Source organism: Archocentrus centrarchus, chromosome 4, assembly GCF_007364275.1.
Source record: "Archocentrus centrarchus isolate MPI-CPG fArcCen1 chromosome 4, fArcCen1, whole genome shotgun sequence".
NCBI classification, from domain to species: domain Eukaryota; kingdom Metazoa; phylum Chordata; class Actinopteri; order Cichliformes; family Cichlidae; genus Archocentrus; species Archocentrus centrarchus.
Window position 1 is genome coordinate 34,994,658 of NC_044349.1, and position 21,090 is coordinate 35,015,747.

At 40.1% G+C, this 21,090-nt stretch overlaps 1 protein-coding gene across 1 annotated transcript; it reads left to right on the forward strand.

Annotated features, from left to right (window-relative positions):
* The first annotated feature begins 13,991 nt into the window (after nt 1-13,991).
* On the forward strand, nt 13,992-19,272 carry s1pr1 (sphingosine-1-phosphate receptor 1). The gene is made up of 2 exons (XM_030727758.1): nt 13,992-14,222; nt 15,905-19,272. Exon 2 carries the CDS (start codon nt 16,009-16,011, stop codon nt 17,137-17,139), a length of 1,131 nt encoding a protein of 376 aa, XP_030583618.1. The 5' UTR covers nt 13,992-14,222; nt 15,905-16,008; the 3' UTR covers nt 17,140-19,272.
* The last annotated feature ends 1,818 nt before the right edge of the window (nt 19,273-21,090 follow it).

Genomic DNA, 21,090 nt, shown 5'->3' on the forward strand with positions numbered 1-21,090 from the left:
GAACAAAACATTTTAGTTTCCAGGAGGTATTCAAATAAGACATGAGAATAGACACAAATTTTATATATATATATATTAGGGGTGGGACTCGATTAAAAAAATTAATCTAATTAATTAGGAGCTTTGTAATTAATTAATTGAAATTAATCGCATTTTAATCACATTTAAATATTTAACATGAGAAATATTAATTTAAGTTTGGTTGATGAATGAATCAATATACATAAGCTTACACTTCAAAATCTTGTTTATTGTTCCACCAGTCTACCACACAGACCAACAAAGGGTGGAAGTGCTCCTGTGATAAGCAAACTCAGCATTTTTGTTTGTACTTCCACCTGGAAGTTTCTTACATTTAAATGTCCCATCCACCAGCGCATGCGTCATCTCCATAGCTGTGTCCAAATTCAGGGGCGGTGTTGTAGGAAATTCTGTTCCCCCGTGAAAATCTGTTCCCCCTGTTTCGGGAGAGTGAACTGCAGCCAGAGAGGCGGATCCGACAGTCTTCACGGGGCTTCTAATCAATTTCTCGGTAAAAGTCTTTTACAGTGTTTATTCCTCTCATCAAGAACAACAACTCTTGTGAATATGAAAACATTTGCTCTTTATTTGCCAAAGTTACATGGGGGGAACCAAATATTTCAGCCATCCAAAATATTGTGTTCCCCCTCCATGAAATGGGAACAAATTAATTTACGAGCAAGTCTTTTACAGTGTCTTTTTACCGAGAAATCGATCAGAAGACAGTGAAGACAGTCGGATCTGGCTGCATTTCGCGCTCCTGACACAAGGGGAACAGATTTTCACGGGGGAACAGAATTTCGCACAACAATAGTTAATTAATAAATAGGTTTAATTCATTGTAAATCAGTTTTAAGAAGTGTTCTGAGAAATTATCAGAGTGAGATATCTGTATGTTGCTTTTTCTTTGTGGTGACTGTTGGAGTAGGATTGGTGCTCTCATCACAATAATAATAATCTTTGACGTCTTTTTCTCCAACGGTAAAAAGTCAAGCTATCTTTCTTGGCTGAGAAACAGCAAATCTCTGACTTCGTGTTGAATGTGCTCTTTACGCTTGTTCCTTGGGAAACATTTGTCTTTGTGAGTATTCATGAATGTTCAAGCACATCAATTTAAGTTTATATGCCGAAATAATTATAAAATAGAATTTATATTTGTGTGTTTTTAGTTTCCGAAGTGTTCCGAATGTAGCACAGTATATATTTGTAACAGTTTGTAATTCATTGTTCTTCTTATTTCTGTATTTTTAGTTACAAAGAAACAAGAAAGATATTAAAAGAGAACCTCCATTAGATACAAGAAAAGCAAGACTTGTGTGGAGCTATCTTCATTTTGTTCGCTGGCTGTCTAGCAGCATACTGGCTCACATGTTGTGAGGACAGCACAGTAAAAAGACAATTACACAGCGGGTTCAAGCAATACAGAGAAACATTAAGCAAACATGAGTCTACGGTCAGGAAGAAACTATTTACGAGACTACACTGCTGAACAACCAGAGGTTGCAAATCAACCACCAACAATGCAGCAGCCTTCACAACCATTTGACGTCCCTTCACAATCATCTAAAGCAACCACCAGGCAGCAGCTGAAGCAGAAGTTGCAGCTTATGAGGAAGCAGAGATTCAAAGCAGGTAGCCTAGTAAAAAATCTTGTGTTGAAACTGAGCTTGTCAGTGCAGCCCAGCGCACCAGCGAATATGTTCAACAACATTGTGAGTATCTCTTCCCTGACAGTCCTTCTCAACACACTACAATGAAGCCTCTGGAAACAAAAGATGACAAATTAGTCATAAAGACATTAACCTAACAACAACAAAAGCCCAGCATGACCTGGTACAAGTGAGTTACAAAGCCAAATGGCTTCAAACCTGAGCCGAGCGGTGCAGAAGACTTTGCAAGATATCTTGACCGCAGAGAGCTAGTAAGCACAGGTCTCCTGCAATTTGACGACAAACCCGAAAATTATTGGGCATGGAAAGTAGTGTAACCCAAGACTTAAATCAGTCTGCTAGAGAGGAATTGGACTTGTTAACAAAATGGCTGGGTCCCAAGTCATCAGAAAAAGCCAAAAGGATCCACGCTGTGCACATCCTCAATCCTTCTGCAGGTGCCAAGATGGTTTGGGAACGTCTTGAAGAGTGCTATGGTTCACCCGAAGTGATTGAAGATGCACTCTTAAAAAAGGTAAAGGATTTTCCAAGGTTGACTAATAAAGACAATGTTAAACTATGAGAGCTTGGTGACATTTTAATGGAGTTGGAGTGTGCAAAAGAAAATGGCACTCTACCAGGGCTCACTTACCTGGACACAGCCCGAAGAGTTAGACAAATAGTTGAAAAACTTCCCTTTAACCTACAGGAAAGATAGACAACTGTAGGGACACAATACAAAGAGTCTCACAATGTACCATTTCCTCCTTTCTCAGTTTTTGCACAGTTTGTTTGGCAAAAGGCTAAAATGAAAAATGACCCAAGCTTCGCTCTATCCAGTTGCAGCAGTCATGTCTCACCACGTGCAGAAAAGCCCACACCGTTCAGTCGTAAAACTACAGTGTCAACACACAAAACAGACATTGTGACAGAGGTGGTCTCAGGCAGTCCTGCAAAGAAAATGGAGGAACCAGATCATCAGTGCCCAATCCACAAGAAACCACACCCGCTCAAAAAATGAAAACTTTTCAGAGAGAAACCAATAGAGGAACGCTAAGCCTATCTCAAAGAGCACCGTATTTGCTATAGGTGCTGCGGGTCTACTCAGCATATTGCCAAAGACTGTAAGGCAGTAGTCAAGTGTATTGAGTGCAGCAGTACAAAACACATATCAGCCCTACATCCAGGTCCTGCTCCTGCCCCAAAGAGCATCGCACCAGAAAATAATGACAGTGTTGAACAGAGTGAGGATTCCCCTTCTGTTATCTCCAAGTGCACAGAGGTATATGGTCAAAGTGATGCTCCACGCTCCTGTTCCAAGATCTGTTTAGTAAAGGCCTATCCTGCAGGGAAGAAAGACAAAACAATTAAAATGTACGCAGTGATAGATGAACTCCCATTGAACTCCCATCTCCCATTGGCAGACAAAATCCAATCTGTAGACCATCACGCTCCTATCCTTTTACTCCTGGGAAGGGACATCCTCAGGGCGCATAAGGTACGTGAGCAAATTAACAGGCCAAACTGCACCTTATGCCCAAAGGTTGGACCTAGGTTGGGTCATTGTAGGAGAAGTGTGTTTAGGTAGAGCTCACAGTCCATCAGAAGTTAATGTCTACAAGACAAACATCTTGGATAATGGTTGTGCCTCCTACTTAGAGCCATAGGTCTAAATGGTTGTTTGGCTGTCACTTGGTGTTGGCTCTCACTGCGGTATTGTATCACTTCCTGTTCCTGTTTCGGAGCACAGTGTTTTGCTGTCTGTTAGCTGTTATATCTGTATAACTAGATTTATCTGGATAATAACATATTTTAGTGTAATCTTCACCTACTTTAAATAGCATACTCTTTGCTGAATCACCTGTATTCACATTACTCACTTTATTTGTTTTTAGAAATTCGCTAGCTTAGCTCAGCTAGTAGCTTAGCCCTTAGCCGACTCACTACCAGCATGGCTTCTTCTCCTGTCTCTCCTGCACTTTCCTGCTCTGGGTGTCACATGTATAGTTACTCCTCGGCCTCCTTTAGCAGTAACGGTACTTGTAATAAATGTAGTCTGTTTGTAGCTCTGGAGGCCAGGCTTTCTGAACTGGAGACTCGGCTCCGCACCCTGGAAAATCCTACATCTAGCCAGGCCCCTGTAGCGGGTGCGGACCATGGTAGCTTAGCCGCCGTTAGCTCCCCCCCAGCAGATCCCGAGCAGCAGGGAAAACAGGCCAGCTGGGTGACGGTGAGGAGGAAGCGTAGTCCTAAGCAGAAGCCCCGGGTACACCACCAACCTGTTCACGTCTCTAACCGTTTTTCTCCACTCGGCGACACACCCGCCGAGGAACAAACTCTGGTTATTGGTGACTCTGTTTTGAGAAACGTGAAGCTAGAGACACCGGCGACCATAGTCAAATGTCTTCCAGGGGCCAGAGCAGGCAACATTCATGGAAATTTGAAACTGCTGGCTAAGGCTAATCGTAGATTTGGTAAGATCGTTATTCACGTCGGCAGTAATGACACCCGGTTACGCCAATCGGAGGTCACTAAAATTAATATTGACTCGGTGTGTAACTTTGCAAAAACGATGTCGGACTCTGTAGTTTTCTCTGGGCCCCTCCCCAATCAGACCAGGAGCGACATGTTTAGCCGCATGTTCTCCTTGAATCGCTGGCTGTCTGAGTGGTGTCCAAAAAATGACGTGGGCTTCATAGATAACTGGCAAAGTTTCTGGGGAAAACCTGGTCTTGTTAGGAGAGACGGCATCCATCCCACTTTGGATGGAGCAGCTCTCATTTCTAGAAATCTGGCCAAATTTATTAACCCTCCTAAAAACTGACTACCCAGGGTTGAGACCAGGAAGCAGAGTTGCAGTCTTACACGCCTCTCTGCAGCTTCTCTCCTCCTGCCATCCCCCCAAAACCCCATCCCCATAGAGTCGGTGCCTGCTCCCAGACCACCAAACACCAAAGCTAAAATAAGCAAAAAGCTATTTAAGCATAAAAATTCAAACACAATAAATAATACAGCTTCATCAACTGCACCAAAGAATAAAACAATTAAATGTGGATTGTTAAACATTAGGTCTCTCTCTTCCAAGTCCCTATTAGTAAATGATTTAATAATTGATCAACGTATTGATTTATTCTGCCTTACAGAAACCTGGTTACAGCAGGATGAATATGTTAGTTTAAATGAATCAACACCCCCGAGTCACAGTAACTGTCAGAATGCTCGAAGCACAGGTCGAGGAGGAGGATTAGCTGCAATCTTCAATTCCAGCTTATTAATTAATCAGAGACCCAGACAAAGTTTTCATTCTTTTGAAAGCCTGACTCTTTGTCTTGTCCATCCTAATTGGGAAAATCAAAAAGCTGTTTTATTTGTTATTATCTATCGTCCACCTGGTCCCTACTCAGAGTTTCTGTCTGATTTCTCAAACTTTTTATCTGATTTAGTGCTCAGTTCAGATAAAATAATTATAGTGGGTGATTTTAACATCCATGTAGATGCTGAGAATGACAGCCTCAACACTGCATTTAATCTATTGTTAGATTCAATTGGCTTCTCTCAAAATGTAAAGGAGCCCACCCACCACTTTAATCATACTCTGGATCTTGTCCTAACATATGGCATAGAAACAGAAGACTTAACAGTATTCCCTGAAAGCCCCCTCCTGTCTGATCATTTCTTAGTAACATTTACATTTACTTTAATGGATTACACAGCAGTGGGGAATAGGTTTTATTACAGTAGAAGTCTTTCTGAAAGTGCTGTAACTAAGTTTAAGGATCTAATTCCTTCATTGTTATGCTCTTCAGTGCCATGTGCCAACACAGTGCAGAGCAGCTACCTAAACTCTGCTCCCAGTGAGGTTGATTATCTCGTCAATAGTTTTACATCCTCACTGCGTATAACTTTGGATACTGTGGCTCCTCTGAAAAGGAAAGCTTCAAATCAGAAGTGCCTGACTCCGTGGTATAATTCACAAACGCACAGCTTAAAGCAGATAACCCGAAAGCTGGAGAGGGAATGGCGTCTCACTAAATTAGAAGATGCTCATTTAGCCTGGAAAAAGAGTTTGTTGCTCTATAAAAAAGCCCTCCGTAAAGCTAGGACATCTTACTATTCATCATTAATTGAAGAAAATAAGAACAACCCCAGGTTTCTTTTCAGCACTGTAGCCAGGCTGACAAAGAGTCAGAGCTCTGTAGAGCCGAGTATTCCTTTCACGTTAACTAGTAGTGACTTCATGGATTTCTTTACAAATAAAATTTTAGACATTCGAGAAAAAATTATTCATAACCATCTCAAAGATTATTCTTCATGTTCGGCTGCTTTCAGCACTGCTGGTATTTGTTTAGACTCTTTTGCTCCAGTTGATCTTTCAGAGTTAACTTCAATAGTTACTTCCTCCAAACCAGCAACATGTTTGTTAGATCCCATTCCTACTAGACTGTTCAAAGAAGTCTTTCCAATTATTGATGCTTCAATCTTAAAAATGATCAATCAGTCTTTATTAGTTGGCTATGTACCACAGACCTTCAAGGTGGCTGTAATTAAACCTCTGCTTAAAAAGCCATCACTTGACCCAGCTGTCTTAGCTAATTATAGGCCAATCTCCAACCTTCCTTTTCTCTCAAAGATTCTTGAAAGAGTAGTTGTAAAACAGCTAACTGATCATCTGCAGAGGAACGGTTTATTTGAAGAGTTTCAGTCAGGTTTCAGAATTCATCACAGTACAGAAACAGCATTAGTGAAGGTTACAAATGATCTTCTTAGAGCCTCTGACAGTGGACTCATCTCTGTTCTTGTCCTGTTGGACCTCAGTGCAGCTTTTGATACTGTTGACCATAACATTTTATTACAGAGATTAGAGCTTGCTATAGGTATTAAAGGTACTGCACTGCAGTGGTTTGAATCATATTTATCTCATAGACTCCAATTTGTTCATGTAAATGGGGAGTCTTCTTCAGACAGTAAGGTTAATTATGGAGTTCCACAGGGTTCTGTGCTAGGACCAATTTTATTTACATTATACATGCTTCCCTTAGGCAGTATTATTAGAAAGCACTGCATCAATTTTCATTGTTATGCAGATGATACTCAGCTTTACCTATCAATGAAGCCAGATGACACACATCAATTAATTAAACTGCAGGAATGTCTTAAAGACATTAAGGCCTGGATGACCTCTAATTTCCTGCTTCTAAATTCAGATAAAACTGAAATTCTTGTTCTCGGCCCCACAAATCTTAGAAACATGGTGTCTAACCAGATACTTACTCTGGATGGCATTACTTTGGCCTCCAGTAACACTGTGAGAAATCTTGGAGTCATTTTTGACCAGGATATGTCCTTCAATGCACATATTAAACAAATATGTAGGACCGCTTTTTTGCATTTGCGCAATATTTCTAAAATTAGAAACATCCTTTCTCAGAGTGATGCTGAAAAGCTCATTCATGCATTTATTACTTCTAGGCTGGATTATTGTAATTCATTATTATCAGGCTGTCCTAAAAGCTTTCTGAAAAGCCTTCAGCTGATCCAAAATGCTGCAGCTAGAGTACTGACAGGGACTAGAAAGAGAGAGCATATTTCTCCCATATTGGCTTCTCTTCATTGGCTCCCTGTTAAATCTAGAATAGAATTTAAAATTCTTCTCCTCACATACAAGGTCTTGAATAATCAGGCACCATCTTATCTCAAAGACCTCATAGTACCATATCACCCCAACAGAGCACTTCGCTCTCAGACTGCTGGCTTACTTGTGGTTCCTAGGATACTTAAGAGTAGAATGGGAGGCAGAGCCTTCAGCTTTCAGGCGCCTCTTCTGTGGAACCAGCTTCCAGCTTGGATTCGGGAGACAGACACCCTCTCTATTTTTAAGATTAGGCTTAAAACTTTCCTTTATGATCAAGCTTATAGTTAGGGCTGGATCAGGTGACCCTGAACCATCCCTTAGTTATGCTGCTATAGGCCTAGTCTGCTGGGGGGTTCACATAATGCACTGTTTCTTATTCACCTTATTTACTTTGTTTATACTCCACTCTGCATTTAATCATTAATTGATATTAATCTCTGGCTCTCTTCCACAGCATGTCTTTTCTCTCCCCTCAGCCCAACCGGTCGCGGCAGATGACTGCCCCTCCCTGAGCCTGGTTCTGCTGGAGGTTTCTTCCTGTTAAAAGGGAGTTTTTCCTTCCCACTGTCACCAAGTGCTTGCTCATAGGGGGTCGTTTTGACTGTTGGGTTTTCTCTGTATTATTGTAGGGTCTTTACCCACAATACAAAGCGCCTTGAGGTGACAGTTTGTTGTGATTTGGCGCTATATAAATAAAATTGAATTGAATTGAATTGAATTAAAGAGGACTATGGGGCCACAGCACCACGTCACACCACAGCAGTCACAAATTGTGTGGATACCATAGGCCACGTCGGTGTTACAGACAACATAGGGCACTCTGTTTTCCATAGATCCAATTGTGATGATAAAATGGGACTTTCTATAGAGGACGAAACATTCCTGGCTCTCAGGAACAATGAAGTTCATAAAAACAATGAGAACAGCTGGGTTGCGCCACTACCTTTTCGTTCCCCAAGAAAAGGACTTCCGAACAATAGACAGCAAGCCCTGAAACGCCTCTGCTCACTCAGAAAGAATCTGGAAAAGAAACCAGAAATGAAAGATCATTACATCCAGTTCATGCAGAAAATGCTGGATAACGATCAAGCTGAGCTCGCTCCACCTCTACCCGAAGGTAAAGAACACTGGTATTTGCCAACCTTTGGTGTATATCATCCACAGAAGCCGGACCAAATACGGGTCGTGTTTGATTCTAGTGCAGAGTGTGATGGAATGTCCAAGTGCTCCTTAGTGGACCCAACCTCAACAACTCGTTGCTAGGGGTACTGTTAAGGTTTTGAAAAGGGCCCATAGCCGTAACAGCTGACATACAGCAAATGTTTTATTGATTCCTTGTACATGAAGACATTTCAGTAGTGGGTGTGAGCGCATTTCAGTAGTGTGTGTGAGAGTGTTTCAGTAGTGTGTGTGAGAGCGTTTCAGTAGTGTGTGTGAGAGCGTTTCAGTTGTGTGTGTGAGAGCGTTTCAGTAGTTTGTGTGAGAGCGTTTCAGTTGTGTGTGTGAGAGCGTTTCAGTAGTGTGTGTGAGAGCGTTTCAGTAGTGTGTGTGAGAGCGTTTCAGTAGTTTGTGTGAGAGCGTTTCAGTAGTGTGTGTGAGAGCGTTCAGCTGTATTCCTTGATGCTGAAATGTGTTATGCTTATTTTAACAGCTTATTTTGAATTCAAGACTTAAACCACAAAAAAGAGCAAAAGTTTGTTCTCTGTTTAACCAGCTGCTTTTACACAGCTGTGCTTCGCACTGTTCCTAGGCGACATGAGCTATGCTGAGGTGAGGGCAGGTGACGCTGATATGAAGGCTAGACTATCCAATTTCAAAGACGCTCACTTTGCGGTCTTCGTGGGCTGCGAAGGACCCGGTGGGCTGGGTCCTTCGAAGGATGCTGCCACTGAATTTGGACACAGCTACGGAGATGATGGAAGAGACTACGCTGGTGGATGGGACATTTAAATACAAGAAACTTCCAGATGGAAGTACAAACAAAAATGCTGAGTTTGCTTATCACAGAGCACTTGCACCCTTTGTTGGTCTGTGTAGTAGACTGGTGGGAAAATAAACAAGATTTTGAAGTGTAAGCTTATGTATATTGATTCATTCATCAACCAAACTTAAATTAATATTGCTCATGTTAAATCTTGAAATGCGATTAAAATGCGATTAATTTCGATTAATTAATTACAAAGCTTCTAATTAATTAGATTAATTTTTTAATCGAGTCCCACCCCTAATATATAGTTGTACAGTAGTTGATCTATCTACTGTTCACTGAATCCTCATCAGAAATGGTCTCAGTGGAAGAATGCCTGTCTAGAAGCCATTCCTAAGGAGAGGAAACAGGAAGAAAAGGCTGAGATATGCCAAATTACACAAGAACTTGACTAAAAATTAGTGGCAACAGGTCTTATGGAACAATGAATCAAAAAGTGAAATTTTTGATTCACATGTTTGTGCAGAGGAGATCAGGAGAGAGGTACAACGATGAGTGCCTGCAACCACTGGTAAGACATGGTAGAGACTTTGACAGGGCTTCGGCTGCATTTCAGCCAGTGGTGTTCAATTCAGTTTTATTTATATAGCACCAAATCACAACAGTTGCCACAAGGTGCTTTATATTATAAAACAAAGACCCTACAATAATAGATGGAATTTTGTGATGATGGATTTATGAACACAGAGTACCATCAGATATTGACCCACCACGCAATACCATCTGGACAGCCTCTGATTAGCTTCATTTTTCAGCACGGCAACGATGCAAAGCATACTGCCAATGCAGTAAAAGGATAGAAAAACACACAATAGAACACAATCAGTCATGGACTGTCTTCTACATTATTGAAGCAGTGTGGGATTATCTTGAAAGCAAATAGAATAAAATTCAGTTCAATTCAGTTTTATTTGTATACTGCCAATTCACAATAGTTGCCTTGAGACACTCCAACCTCAAAAAGGCCCAACAGAGGATGTACTTTCTACACCAACTGAGGAATTATGGTCTACCACAGGAGCTGTTGAGGCAGTTCTACTCCACGATCACTGAACCTGTCTTGTGCTCTTCTATGACACTCTGATTTGGAATAGCAACACAACAAGACAGGAACAGACAGCAGAGAACTATTAGAACTGCTGAGAACATCATTGGTGCTCCTCTGCCCAACCTTCAGGACTTGTACACTTTTAGAACCAGGAAATCATCACAGACCCTGGACACAGTTTATTTCAGCTCCTTCCCTCAGGCAGGAGATACAGATCACTGTACACAAAAACTACCAGACACTCAAACAGTTTCTTTCCTCATGCCATCACACTCATTAACAGCTGATCAATAACACTGATCTCTACATACATTGCCTAAATGTTGCACACTATTGTTGTTATACTACAACGCACACTACACTTTATTTTATTTTATTATTTCATTAGATTTGTATATATTGTATAGTTCTTAAATTATACTGCACCTTCCTATCCTAGATTTGTATTTGTATATTGTATTGTATATTGTATATTTTGTATAGCATTTAAGTTGAATTATATGACACTGTACAGTACTAGAGAGACACCATCAACCGGAACCAAATTCCTTGTGTGTGTAAACATACTTGGCCAAAATAAACCTGATTCTGATTCTGATAAGTTAAAGACCCCACAATATTAGAAAGAAATCCTAACAATTAGACATCTATGAGCAAGCACTTTGTGACTGTGGGGAGGAAAACCTCCCTTTTACCAGGAACAGACCTCTGGCAGAACCAGGCTCAGGGAGGGGCAGCCACCTGCTGTGACCAGTTGGGAGTGAGGAGAAAGAGAAGAGAGCAGAGAGAAACAGGACAAAAGGCACACTATAGGAGAGCGAGCCAGAGTTTAATAACTGCTAATGATTAAATACAGCAGTGGTGTATAAGCAGAGTGACTGAAGACGAAATGCCCAGTGCATCTTGGGAAGCCCCCCCAGTAGTCTAAGCCTACTGCAACATAATTAAGGGATGATTCAGGGTCACCTGATCCAGCCCTAACTATAAACTTGATCAAAAAGGAAAGTTTTAAGCTTCATTAAAAGTAGAGAGAGTGTCTGTCTCCCAAATCCAAACTGGGAGCTGGTTCCAATAGTAGAGTAGAAGCAGGATACCTAATTCTTTGGACAAGGGCTGATCAATGAAACTTTGTTTGGCTCCAGAATCAACTAAGACCTGAAGGGGATGAATGAGGGTGTTTAAAGAGAGTTGTCAGAACACAAAAAAAAACCACTGGGTTAGGAATCCCCACTTTTCTCTCTCTCACCCATAAAGACTTCAGGTGTAGGCAAGGGTCTCTCCGGAGGATCTGGGGGTTGTGGTGGTCAAGGCTCCATAAGCTGAGACTGAGAAGCGGGAGGTGGAGCGTTAACAGGGGATATGGTTCCAGAAGATTTTATCACACCTTTGAGCTCAGTGAGTTTTTGGATGATCATGCCCTTTTCTCCAGAGATGTGGGCAGCATATGCCTCCCAGGGTGGGCTTCCTGAACAGAAAGGGTGTGACACACTGGGTCTGAGTCCAGTGAGTCCAGTCCTTGGCTGAAGTGTTCTGTCATGTCCATCAGCTGGGTGGACTCAAAGGCAAGGCTCCGGGAAAACATTAAGTACGTTTATTTACAGTAATAGTTCACAGGGGCTTTGGCAAGGGTTTCCAGCAGTGAAATCCAGCTTCCAGAGAACAAAAACAATGAACATGGGTGTTAGCTTCACTAACTATTGTTAGTTCAATAATGCAGTGATGACTGAAGACAAACCACCATCTTAAGCAGTGACAGCAAACAAGGTGATCAGTAACAGGGGCAGGTGTGTGGAGCCAAAAGGGCGGGTACCCAGGAAGAGTCCCACCCCTGAAACACAAGGGCAAGGTTAATGCACACAAAAATACGGACAGAGAGTGAAAGAGAGCAGTGAGTCCACACAAGAGGACTGAAGGACCATAGTACAGTGAGGTCTTTAAGATAGGATGGGGCCTGATTATTCAAGATTTTGTATGTGAGAAGAAGGATTTTAAATTCTTTTCTGGATTTAACAGGGAGCCAATGAAGAGAAGCCAAAATAAGAGAAATATGCTCTCTGTTGCTCGTCCCTGTCTCAGCACACCGTTTTGGATCAGCTGAAGGCTTTTCAGGGAGCTTTTAAAGCAACCTGATAATAATGAATTACAATAGTCCAGCCTAGAAATAATAAATGCACAAACTAGTTTTTCAGCATCACTCTGAGACAGAATGTTTCTAATTTTAGAAATATTGTAGAAATGCAAGAAAGCAGTCCTACATATTTGTTTAATATCCTGGTCAAAAATGAGTCCAAGATTCCTCACAGTGTTACTGGAGACAAAGATAACGACATGTAACCAGAGTAAGTATCTGGTTAGAGGCCATGTTTCCAAGACTTGGAGAGCTGAGTATAATAAGTTTTGTCTGAATTTAGTAGGAAATGAGAGGTCATCCAGGCCTTTAGACATGCCTGTGATCGATTGATCTATCTATCTATCTATCTATCTGGAGTGCAGTACCTTTAATACCTACAACATGTAGGTATTAAAGGCTGTAATCTTTATAATAAAATATTATTGTCAACAGTATCAAAAGCTGCACTGAGTACTAGCAGGACAAGCACAGAGATGAGTCCACTGCCAGAGGTCATGAGGAGATCATTTGTAACCTTCACTAATGCTGTTTCTGTGCTATGCTGCACTCTAAATCCTGACTGAAACTTTTCAAATAAACCGTTCCTTTGCAAATGACTGACGCCTACTCTTTCAAGAATTTTTGAAATAAAAGGAAAAAAATCCAAGAAGAATGAAGAGCATAGGAAGATCCTTCAAGAAGCCTGCAGAGCTTGTCTGAGAAACCATTTCCACAGCTCTGATCAAACCAGTGTGCCACCCTTTTCTGTTCCAGTTGTCCTGCTTTTAAAGTTGACATCCACCACATCCACCAGCAATACAGGGAGGAGCCAAACCCCCACTCCTACCCCAGCTGACATCAGAGATATGATGTCACAGAGGTCACAGTCTCAGTATGGAGCAAGCCAAGTAAGGCTGGGGGGGGTTGTAGGGAGTTCACATCATTGCTTCCCTCACAGGAAACAAAATAACGTATTGTATTTGATAACTACACTGCTATTATACTTTTAGAATGCATTATATTAAATAGCATACATACTAACAATAATGTTACAGTTATTATATTACTATTGTTATTATTATTAGTAGTAATAATAATAGCATTATTTTGTTTTACTTTGTCCAGATGTCTTATATATTATATCATGTTTACTCTTTGATTTAATCTAAGCTTTGTTTACTTAGATCACATTTCAGGTGAATTTTGTGTTTATTTTGTGTTTATTCTAATGGCGTGTGATAACTGTTTCTGTTTACTCTTCTACCGATAATCTTCGTGTATCTCAGCCAGGTCTCTGTTAATAATAATCTCAATAAGACTTTTACTGAGAAAAAACAGCTATTTCTATTAATAAACTAGTAAAATATACGTACTACTAGAACACTATTGTATTTTTTTTTAATTTGATTAATTTATTTAGTATCAATTTGATTGCCCATAAGAAGTCGGGGAAAAAACGAGGGGACCAGAAGGAGGGCAGTATCGTCATCACACCATCCTCATCTTCAGTGTGTGTTTCGGGTGAGTGTGTGTTTCAGTGTGTTTGTGTGTCTCTGCTGCTTTCACTCTGCTGCGGACCGTTTTCCTCGGGACTCTGACTGAAGATGTAAAAAAAGAAAAAAGTCTCTATGTTTTCTACATTGTCTTCAAGCTTCAGTAGAAAGTCCGCAAAGTGTTTTAGCTTAAATCTAATCGGAGTCGGGCGTCGTGAAGTCGTTTTGCGTCCATTCGGTGTGACGAGCAGAAAAAGCGGATCCGTGTTCGTCTGAACTCAGGTCAGTTTCATCAAATAAACTGAATTTTAGCGGAGGATAAGAAAAGATCAAAGTCAGTTTGTCCGAAAATCCTCTGAAGGCAGTCGTGCAGTGAGTGACATATGTACTTTAAAAATAGAACTGAAAAACCATTTACCAGGACGCGGGATTGCATAGAAAATACTTCATTAACAATTTGAAACCTGCGCAGGCTTTTTTTAAAAAAAATAAGTATTCTTATTTTAAGAGCCAAACATTAGAAATGCGAACATTTCTCTGTGAAGATCTTTGAACACAGGTCTTTGCTCTCAAGCATCTAAAAACCTCAGAGACGAGTTTCTGAATGAAAACGAGTTTCATGGGTTTAAAGCGTTTTAAGTATGTTTGTTCACTCACAAACTGCGAAATACAAAAAAAAAAAGAAAAAAAAAGAAAAAGCTTTCCTTACCTTTGTTAAACGCATGCTTGAAGTTTAGAAATAAAATCGCCGTTTTCAGCGTGTTTGCCAATAAATTAACCCCCAAGGACAAATCTGGACGACTGTACAAATCTTCAGCTGGCTTGTAAAAAAAGTAAAAAAAAAAAAAAAAGTAAAAAATGTACATATATTTTTGAAGGAAGCTTTAATGCACTCACAGTGTTAAAAACAACGTTTTTCACCAAAAGGCGAAACGTTAGTTCACAGTTTATAATTTTACTGGAGAATGTCAGCATTTAAACAACAATGAAAAGTGGCAACTATAAAATATGTTGTCATATGTTGGTGCCTTTCTACTTGTGCTTTTGCTGTCGTACCTGAAAAGCATTCCAGGTGTTTTTTTGTTTTGTTTGATGTGAATATTTTATGCAACATTAAAATAAAATGTTAAAAAGAACAAAAAATAAATCTTTCTTTTAACACATTTTTCTTTCAGTAATGACAGATTAATACTTTTACTATAAATTTCTTATAAACTTTTCCTATATATATATATCTATCTATCTATATATTTTTATATCTATCTATCTATCTATCTATCTATCTATCTATCTATCTATCTATCTATCTATCTATCTATCTATCTATCTATCTATATATCTATATATATATATATATATATATATATATATATATATATATATATATATATATTTTTTTTTTTTTTTTTTTTTTTTTTAATACTTTTTCTCATATTCACATGTGAGACTGAAGAGCCACCCCAAAGCAAGATACTGAACACCAAGTTGCTCTCCAGTGTGTTCTGTGAATGTGTGTGAATGTTGGAGAGAAAGTGCTTGTATGAATGGGTGTGAATGAGTGAATGAGGCATGTTGAATGAAGTGCTTTGAGTGCTCAAATAGAGTAGAAAGGTGCTATATAAGAACCAGTCCACTTACTGTTCTGAGTGTTCATTTTTAATTACCAGGACATTTCTTAGCTCTAAAATAAAACCTCTGAAGAAAAAAGATTTAATTTACATTAAAACGTGTCTTTAAAATGTTTTAAAGGATGTTCTTGAAAGGTGGTTTTTTAGGTCTTTGCTCTCTAACCAGCTGATTAGGGAAAGCCAGGTTTATGAATCTTCTGCAAGTAAAGCTTTGTATGACATATCAGAGGTTTCATTAACTTCTTAATCTAAACAGTGTTTCCACTTTTAGTTGACTATTTGTATAAATTTTGTTCTCTAACATGCTGATGTGAGAACTATTGCTTCTCTCTGTAGGACCATGTTCCCATCCAGCAGCTCTGCCCTTCTTCACAGTTACTACCTAACATGAAGGACTGAAGTCTGAGGACGCAGTGCCCCCTGCTGGACTACCACTGCAGATGGAGGCCATGGCTGAGCCCAGCTACTCTGATCTGATTGCCAAACATTACAATTACACCGGCAAGTTCCGCAAGACGCAGCAGGACTCTGGTTTGAAGGCCGATTCTGTGGTCTTCATCATTGTGTGCTGCTTCATCATCCTGGAAAACATCCTGGTCCTGACCACGATCTGGAGGACCAAGAAGTTCCACAAGCCCATGTATTACTTTATCGGGAACCTGGCACTATCTGATCTGCTGGCCGGCGTCGTCTACACTGCCAACATCCTACTGTCGGGTGCCAACACCTACAAGCTGACACCCACCCAGTGGTTCTTCAGGGAAGGCAGCATGTTTGTGGCACTGGCAGCATCTGTCTTCAGCCTTCTTGCCATTGCCATTGAGCGCCACCTCACCATGCTGAAGATGAAGCTGCATAATAATGGCAACACCTTCCGTGTCTTTCTACTCATCAGCACCGTGTGGATGATTGCAGCAGTGCTAGGCGGCCTGCCAGTGATGGGCTGGAACTGCATCCAGAGCATGGCACAGTGCTCCACCGTGCTACCACTCTACCACAAAACCTACATCCTGTTCTGCACCACTGTCTTTAGTGTCATTCTTATGGCCATTGTGGTGCTCTATGCCAGGATCTATGCGTTGGTGCGCACTCGCAGCCGCAAACTCGTCTTTCGCAAAGTCTCCAATGGTCGCAGCAATGCCAGTGCAAACAGTAAGAGCTCAGAGAAGTCAATGGCACTGCTGAAGACAGTCATCATCGTCCTCAGCTGCTTCATCGCCTGCTGGGCACCACTCTTCATCCTCTTGCTACTAGATGCGGCCTGTGAGACACTAAGCTGCCCCATCCTCTACAAGGCAGAGTGGTTCCTGGCACTTGCTGTCCTAAACTCCGCCATGAACCCGCTCATCTACACGCTGACCAGCAACGAGATGCGCCGTGCATTCCTAAAGACGCTGATGTGTTGTACCTCCTTCATTCGACCACGCACCAAGCTCACAGGCCCGATCGTGGGGGCGGAGTTTAGCCGCAGCAAGTCTGATAACTCCTCCCACCCCAACAAGGAGGAGGCAGAGTATTCACCCAGGGAGACAACAGTAGTGTCCTCTGGGAATGTCACCTCATCATCCTAAAAATCCAGGAGAAACAAGCAGAAGAGGGAGATGTACAGGGTCAGATGAGGAGTAAACATTTGTGCGTAAAACAGGTGTGAATGGTGCCACATAACCAAGTCACAAACCTCTAGCTGACCAGAACTCACAGAATTTCAAATTGATGGAACTGGGACCTGCGAAACCTGAAGTAGAGGAGGTCCACACACTGTATATAGCTCACAACCTTCACGTCACAGCACCTGCAGGAGGGTCAGTGGCTTTAACTGTTTCATGGTGATCCTGCTTCATTCAGCATCTGGTCAGACCAGAAAGTGCTTCTTCAGAGTTTATCCAGACATCCAAACATCCTTGTGATACACAGTATCTATGTGCAAAATACACTTTACCAGACAGTTAAAGTAGTGAATTATTGATGTGTTTTGATGCATCAAAGTCAGTTTTACTGAATAACAGTTACAAGCTACATAGACAGTGATCCAAATAGAGGAATCAGACTTTATACTCACCCTCTAAGAATAACTAGAACATATAGCACTTAATACACAATTGTCAGATATTTGAGAAATACAAATTAATTAAAGAAAAATTTCCTCTGCCTCCTTTTTCCTGTAGATTTTTAAGAAAAACTCACATCCAGAAACCAACCTTAGTGCAGAGCTCAGCTGCTTTTCACTACAGTTGATCTTTCACATAAGACACTCTTTATATAAGGTTTCAAAGTAGCAGCTAATGACTTTAATAATCATTATTAAATCTTTTATCAGTGCTTTATTATTATTTTATTCTGGATCAAAAAGAAAAATAATAAAGAGGCAAACTTTACATGCCTTCAAAACAAGTGATGTTCAGTCATGATTTTTGCATTAAAAAGAAGTATTTAAAAATAAAAATTAAAATCATAACTAACTTTTCTTGATGATGCAATGAGGTCAAAAGTTTCACATAAAAAGTTAGATATAATTTGTCAATTCTTAAAATTGATTTAGCTTAATTTGTTAAGTATTGATCTTTTTTTTTTTTTATCTTGCCAATTTTTTCCCAAAATAATCTGATTATGTCAAAACTTTTCTCTCTACTCATATTTTTAGCTCATCATTTTTAAAACATAACCATTTCAGCCAGAGTTTTGTGTTGGTCATTAAACAAAAATCTATTTTTTGAATCATGATTAATATTATTCACATTTTGGCCTCAAACTTTTGAATTAATCGTGAAAGAAAAAAGAAACAAGAAATCCGAACCATCAAATGTTCGGCACATGTTTATGAAAAATTCTCAAAAAAGAAATACTAGCCTCATCATTTCAGCTGACCTCACCTGCTAATAAAAAGCTCACTGATAACTGATTTGTCTGATTTGTCCAAGAAGCAACTGAACTCTGAACTCATGAATATTTTTGATGTGATGTTTTTGTAAAAAATTAGAAACCTTTGGATCAGAATGCATTTTCTACTTTCTGCCTGTGTTCCCATTGTTGTTCGTAGTCATGGCAGTGTAGTTTAATTAATTTATATGTGAAAGCAGAAAGGAAAATGTAATTTTACCTGTCAGATAAATGAGAAGATGATTTATTCTGTGCAAATTTGTTGAATTTTGTCTCAGAGCTACGGAAGCCTATTTCTACCAAAAGAAATCAACAAAGGTATTCCATGCAAACTAATTCTAATGACATGATTACACTGAAACTGTCATTGACTCTCAGCAATGCAACTTTAATATTAAATTCTGAGCTGTCGGTTAAAAAAATTTGCAGCAGCAGATTTGTAGTTAAATCTGATTTTCATTAGTGCTCGTGGTCAAGAAAGATTATAAATTTGTTGGGTAATTATTTTCAGAAGAACTGTAATCTGACTGAAAGCTATGAGAAAGATCTAAAATGGTCCCTGTGATGAGACTATTTTTGATAATCATGATTATGTTTAGTTATTGGCAGGAATGGGCTTTCATACCAATCTTACTCTGTTACCAAGGTCGCCAGTCCCTTTCAGCTTCTCTCATCATTTATCAGGAGCTGATTGATTAATCAATTAATTCCTCTTTGTTTGTGATCAAGAAGATTATTACAGTCCCTGCTGAACTGTGCACTCTTTAACTCCTGAATGCTGGGTTGATGGTCTGTTAGCAATTAATAAAGACAAAAGTAGAAATAGATCATTTGTGTTTGAACAAATCACATCTGAAGGCTGCTAACTCACGCTAAATAGAAAGTATAACTGCAGGTTATATTGTATTTTCCAGATTCACATATGTAAAATTTAGTGACCAGTTTAGAGTGTTGGACCTGTGACAACTGGAAAAAGATGCAAATGAAAGGGAGTTACTAAGCTTGCTATTTTTATTTGATTTTTTTTTTAACCAGTTATTCAGTGTTCCACACTGATCAGCTGTGCTTTACATTAAGCTAAATATATAACACATGTATCCAGTGTGGGATTTTGGTTTTTTTTTTTACCATTTAATCATTAATTTTATCATGAAAAAATACATATGGATTATCATTGTCCCTTTTTTTTTATCATGTGTCCATTATTTTTAACAGACTATTTGAACCACAAACACTTCTATTTAACCATTAATTTGAACAGCTGTCCTTAATTTTAGCTAATGGTTTCAACTCTTTGTCCAAGCACTACTTTGAGCTGTGTAAACCATTTATTCGCTTTTAGTTAATCTCAAATACTCGCAGTTATCATCTTATCCATGACTTTTAGCTGCCCATTCTCTTAACAGCTACCAGGTCAGCAGTGATTAGTTATTATGGTTAGGTTCATGTGCCCTTTCAGGGTGGCTGTAGCTCAGAAGGTAGAGCAGGTTTCCTAATAGTAGGAAGGTTCGTGGTTCAACCCCTGGCTGCTCCAGTCTGCATGCAAAAGTATCCTTGGGCAAGATACTGAACCTCTAGCTGCTCTCCGAAGCAATTGTCCGAGTATGAATGTTAGATAGAAAGCACTTAGCTGTAGAAAGAAGGGCTTGCATGAACATGGGTGAATATAGAATGCTTAGAGGAGAAAGGCGCTATAGAAGAACCAGTCTGTTTACCACCTACAGTGATGTGAAAAAGAACGTTTTCAGAGGACTCTGTGGAGTTGTTTGAAACATTAAGTAAACTCTTACTGCCTTTAAGGGTAGATGGCAGCAATGTGATGCTATCTACCCTTGCTATCAGGTTTTGGCAGTGCTGGTCTGGAGCATTAAGGTGTGTGTTAACATAATGCCAAAAACATCAGCAGTGATCTTAGAGAAGCAATTTTTGCTGCCCATCATTCTGGGAAAGGTTATAAGGGTTTTTCCTAAAAAATGAAGTCTATCATTTTACACTGAAAAACATTAGTCAAAAGTTGAAAACATTCAAGACAGTTGCCAGACTTTCCAGGACCAATACCCCCCCCCCCCCCCCCCCCCCCCACACACACACACACCCTCAAAGTCAGACCATGTAATGCTTGATAAAATAAAATAAAAAAAACAAGAGATACATCTCAGACTCAGTTCATAACAGCGCAGTGAGAAAAATACTGAACAAGTGTGGCTTATTTGGAAGGGTTGCCATGTTCTCTAAAAAGAACATGGCAGCATGGCTTAGGTTTGCAAAGTTGTGTCTGAACAAGCCACACACAAATCCTCTGAAACAACGTCTTTTGGATAGACCAAAGTGAAAATGTTTGGCTATAATGCACAGCAGTCGTAGAGGAGTGTTGGTGAGTTGGGCTCATTTTGCAGCCACAGGGCCTGGGCACCTTACAGTCATTGAGTGGACCATGAACTCCTCTGTATACAAAAGTATTCTCGAGTCAAATGGGAGGCCATCTGTCTGATAGCAAACGCTTTGCCAAAACTGGGTCATACAACAGGACAATGATCCCAGCAGCAAATCTCAAACAGAATGGCTGAAAGAGAAAAGATGCTGCAGTGGCCCAGGCAAAAGTCCAGACCTCAGCCTGGTTGCAATGCTGTGGTGGGACCTTCAGG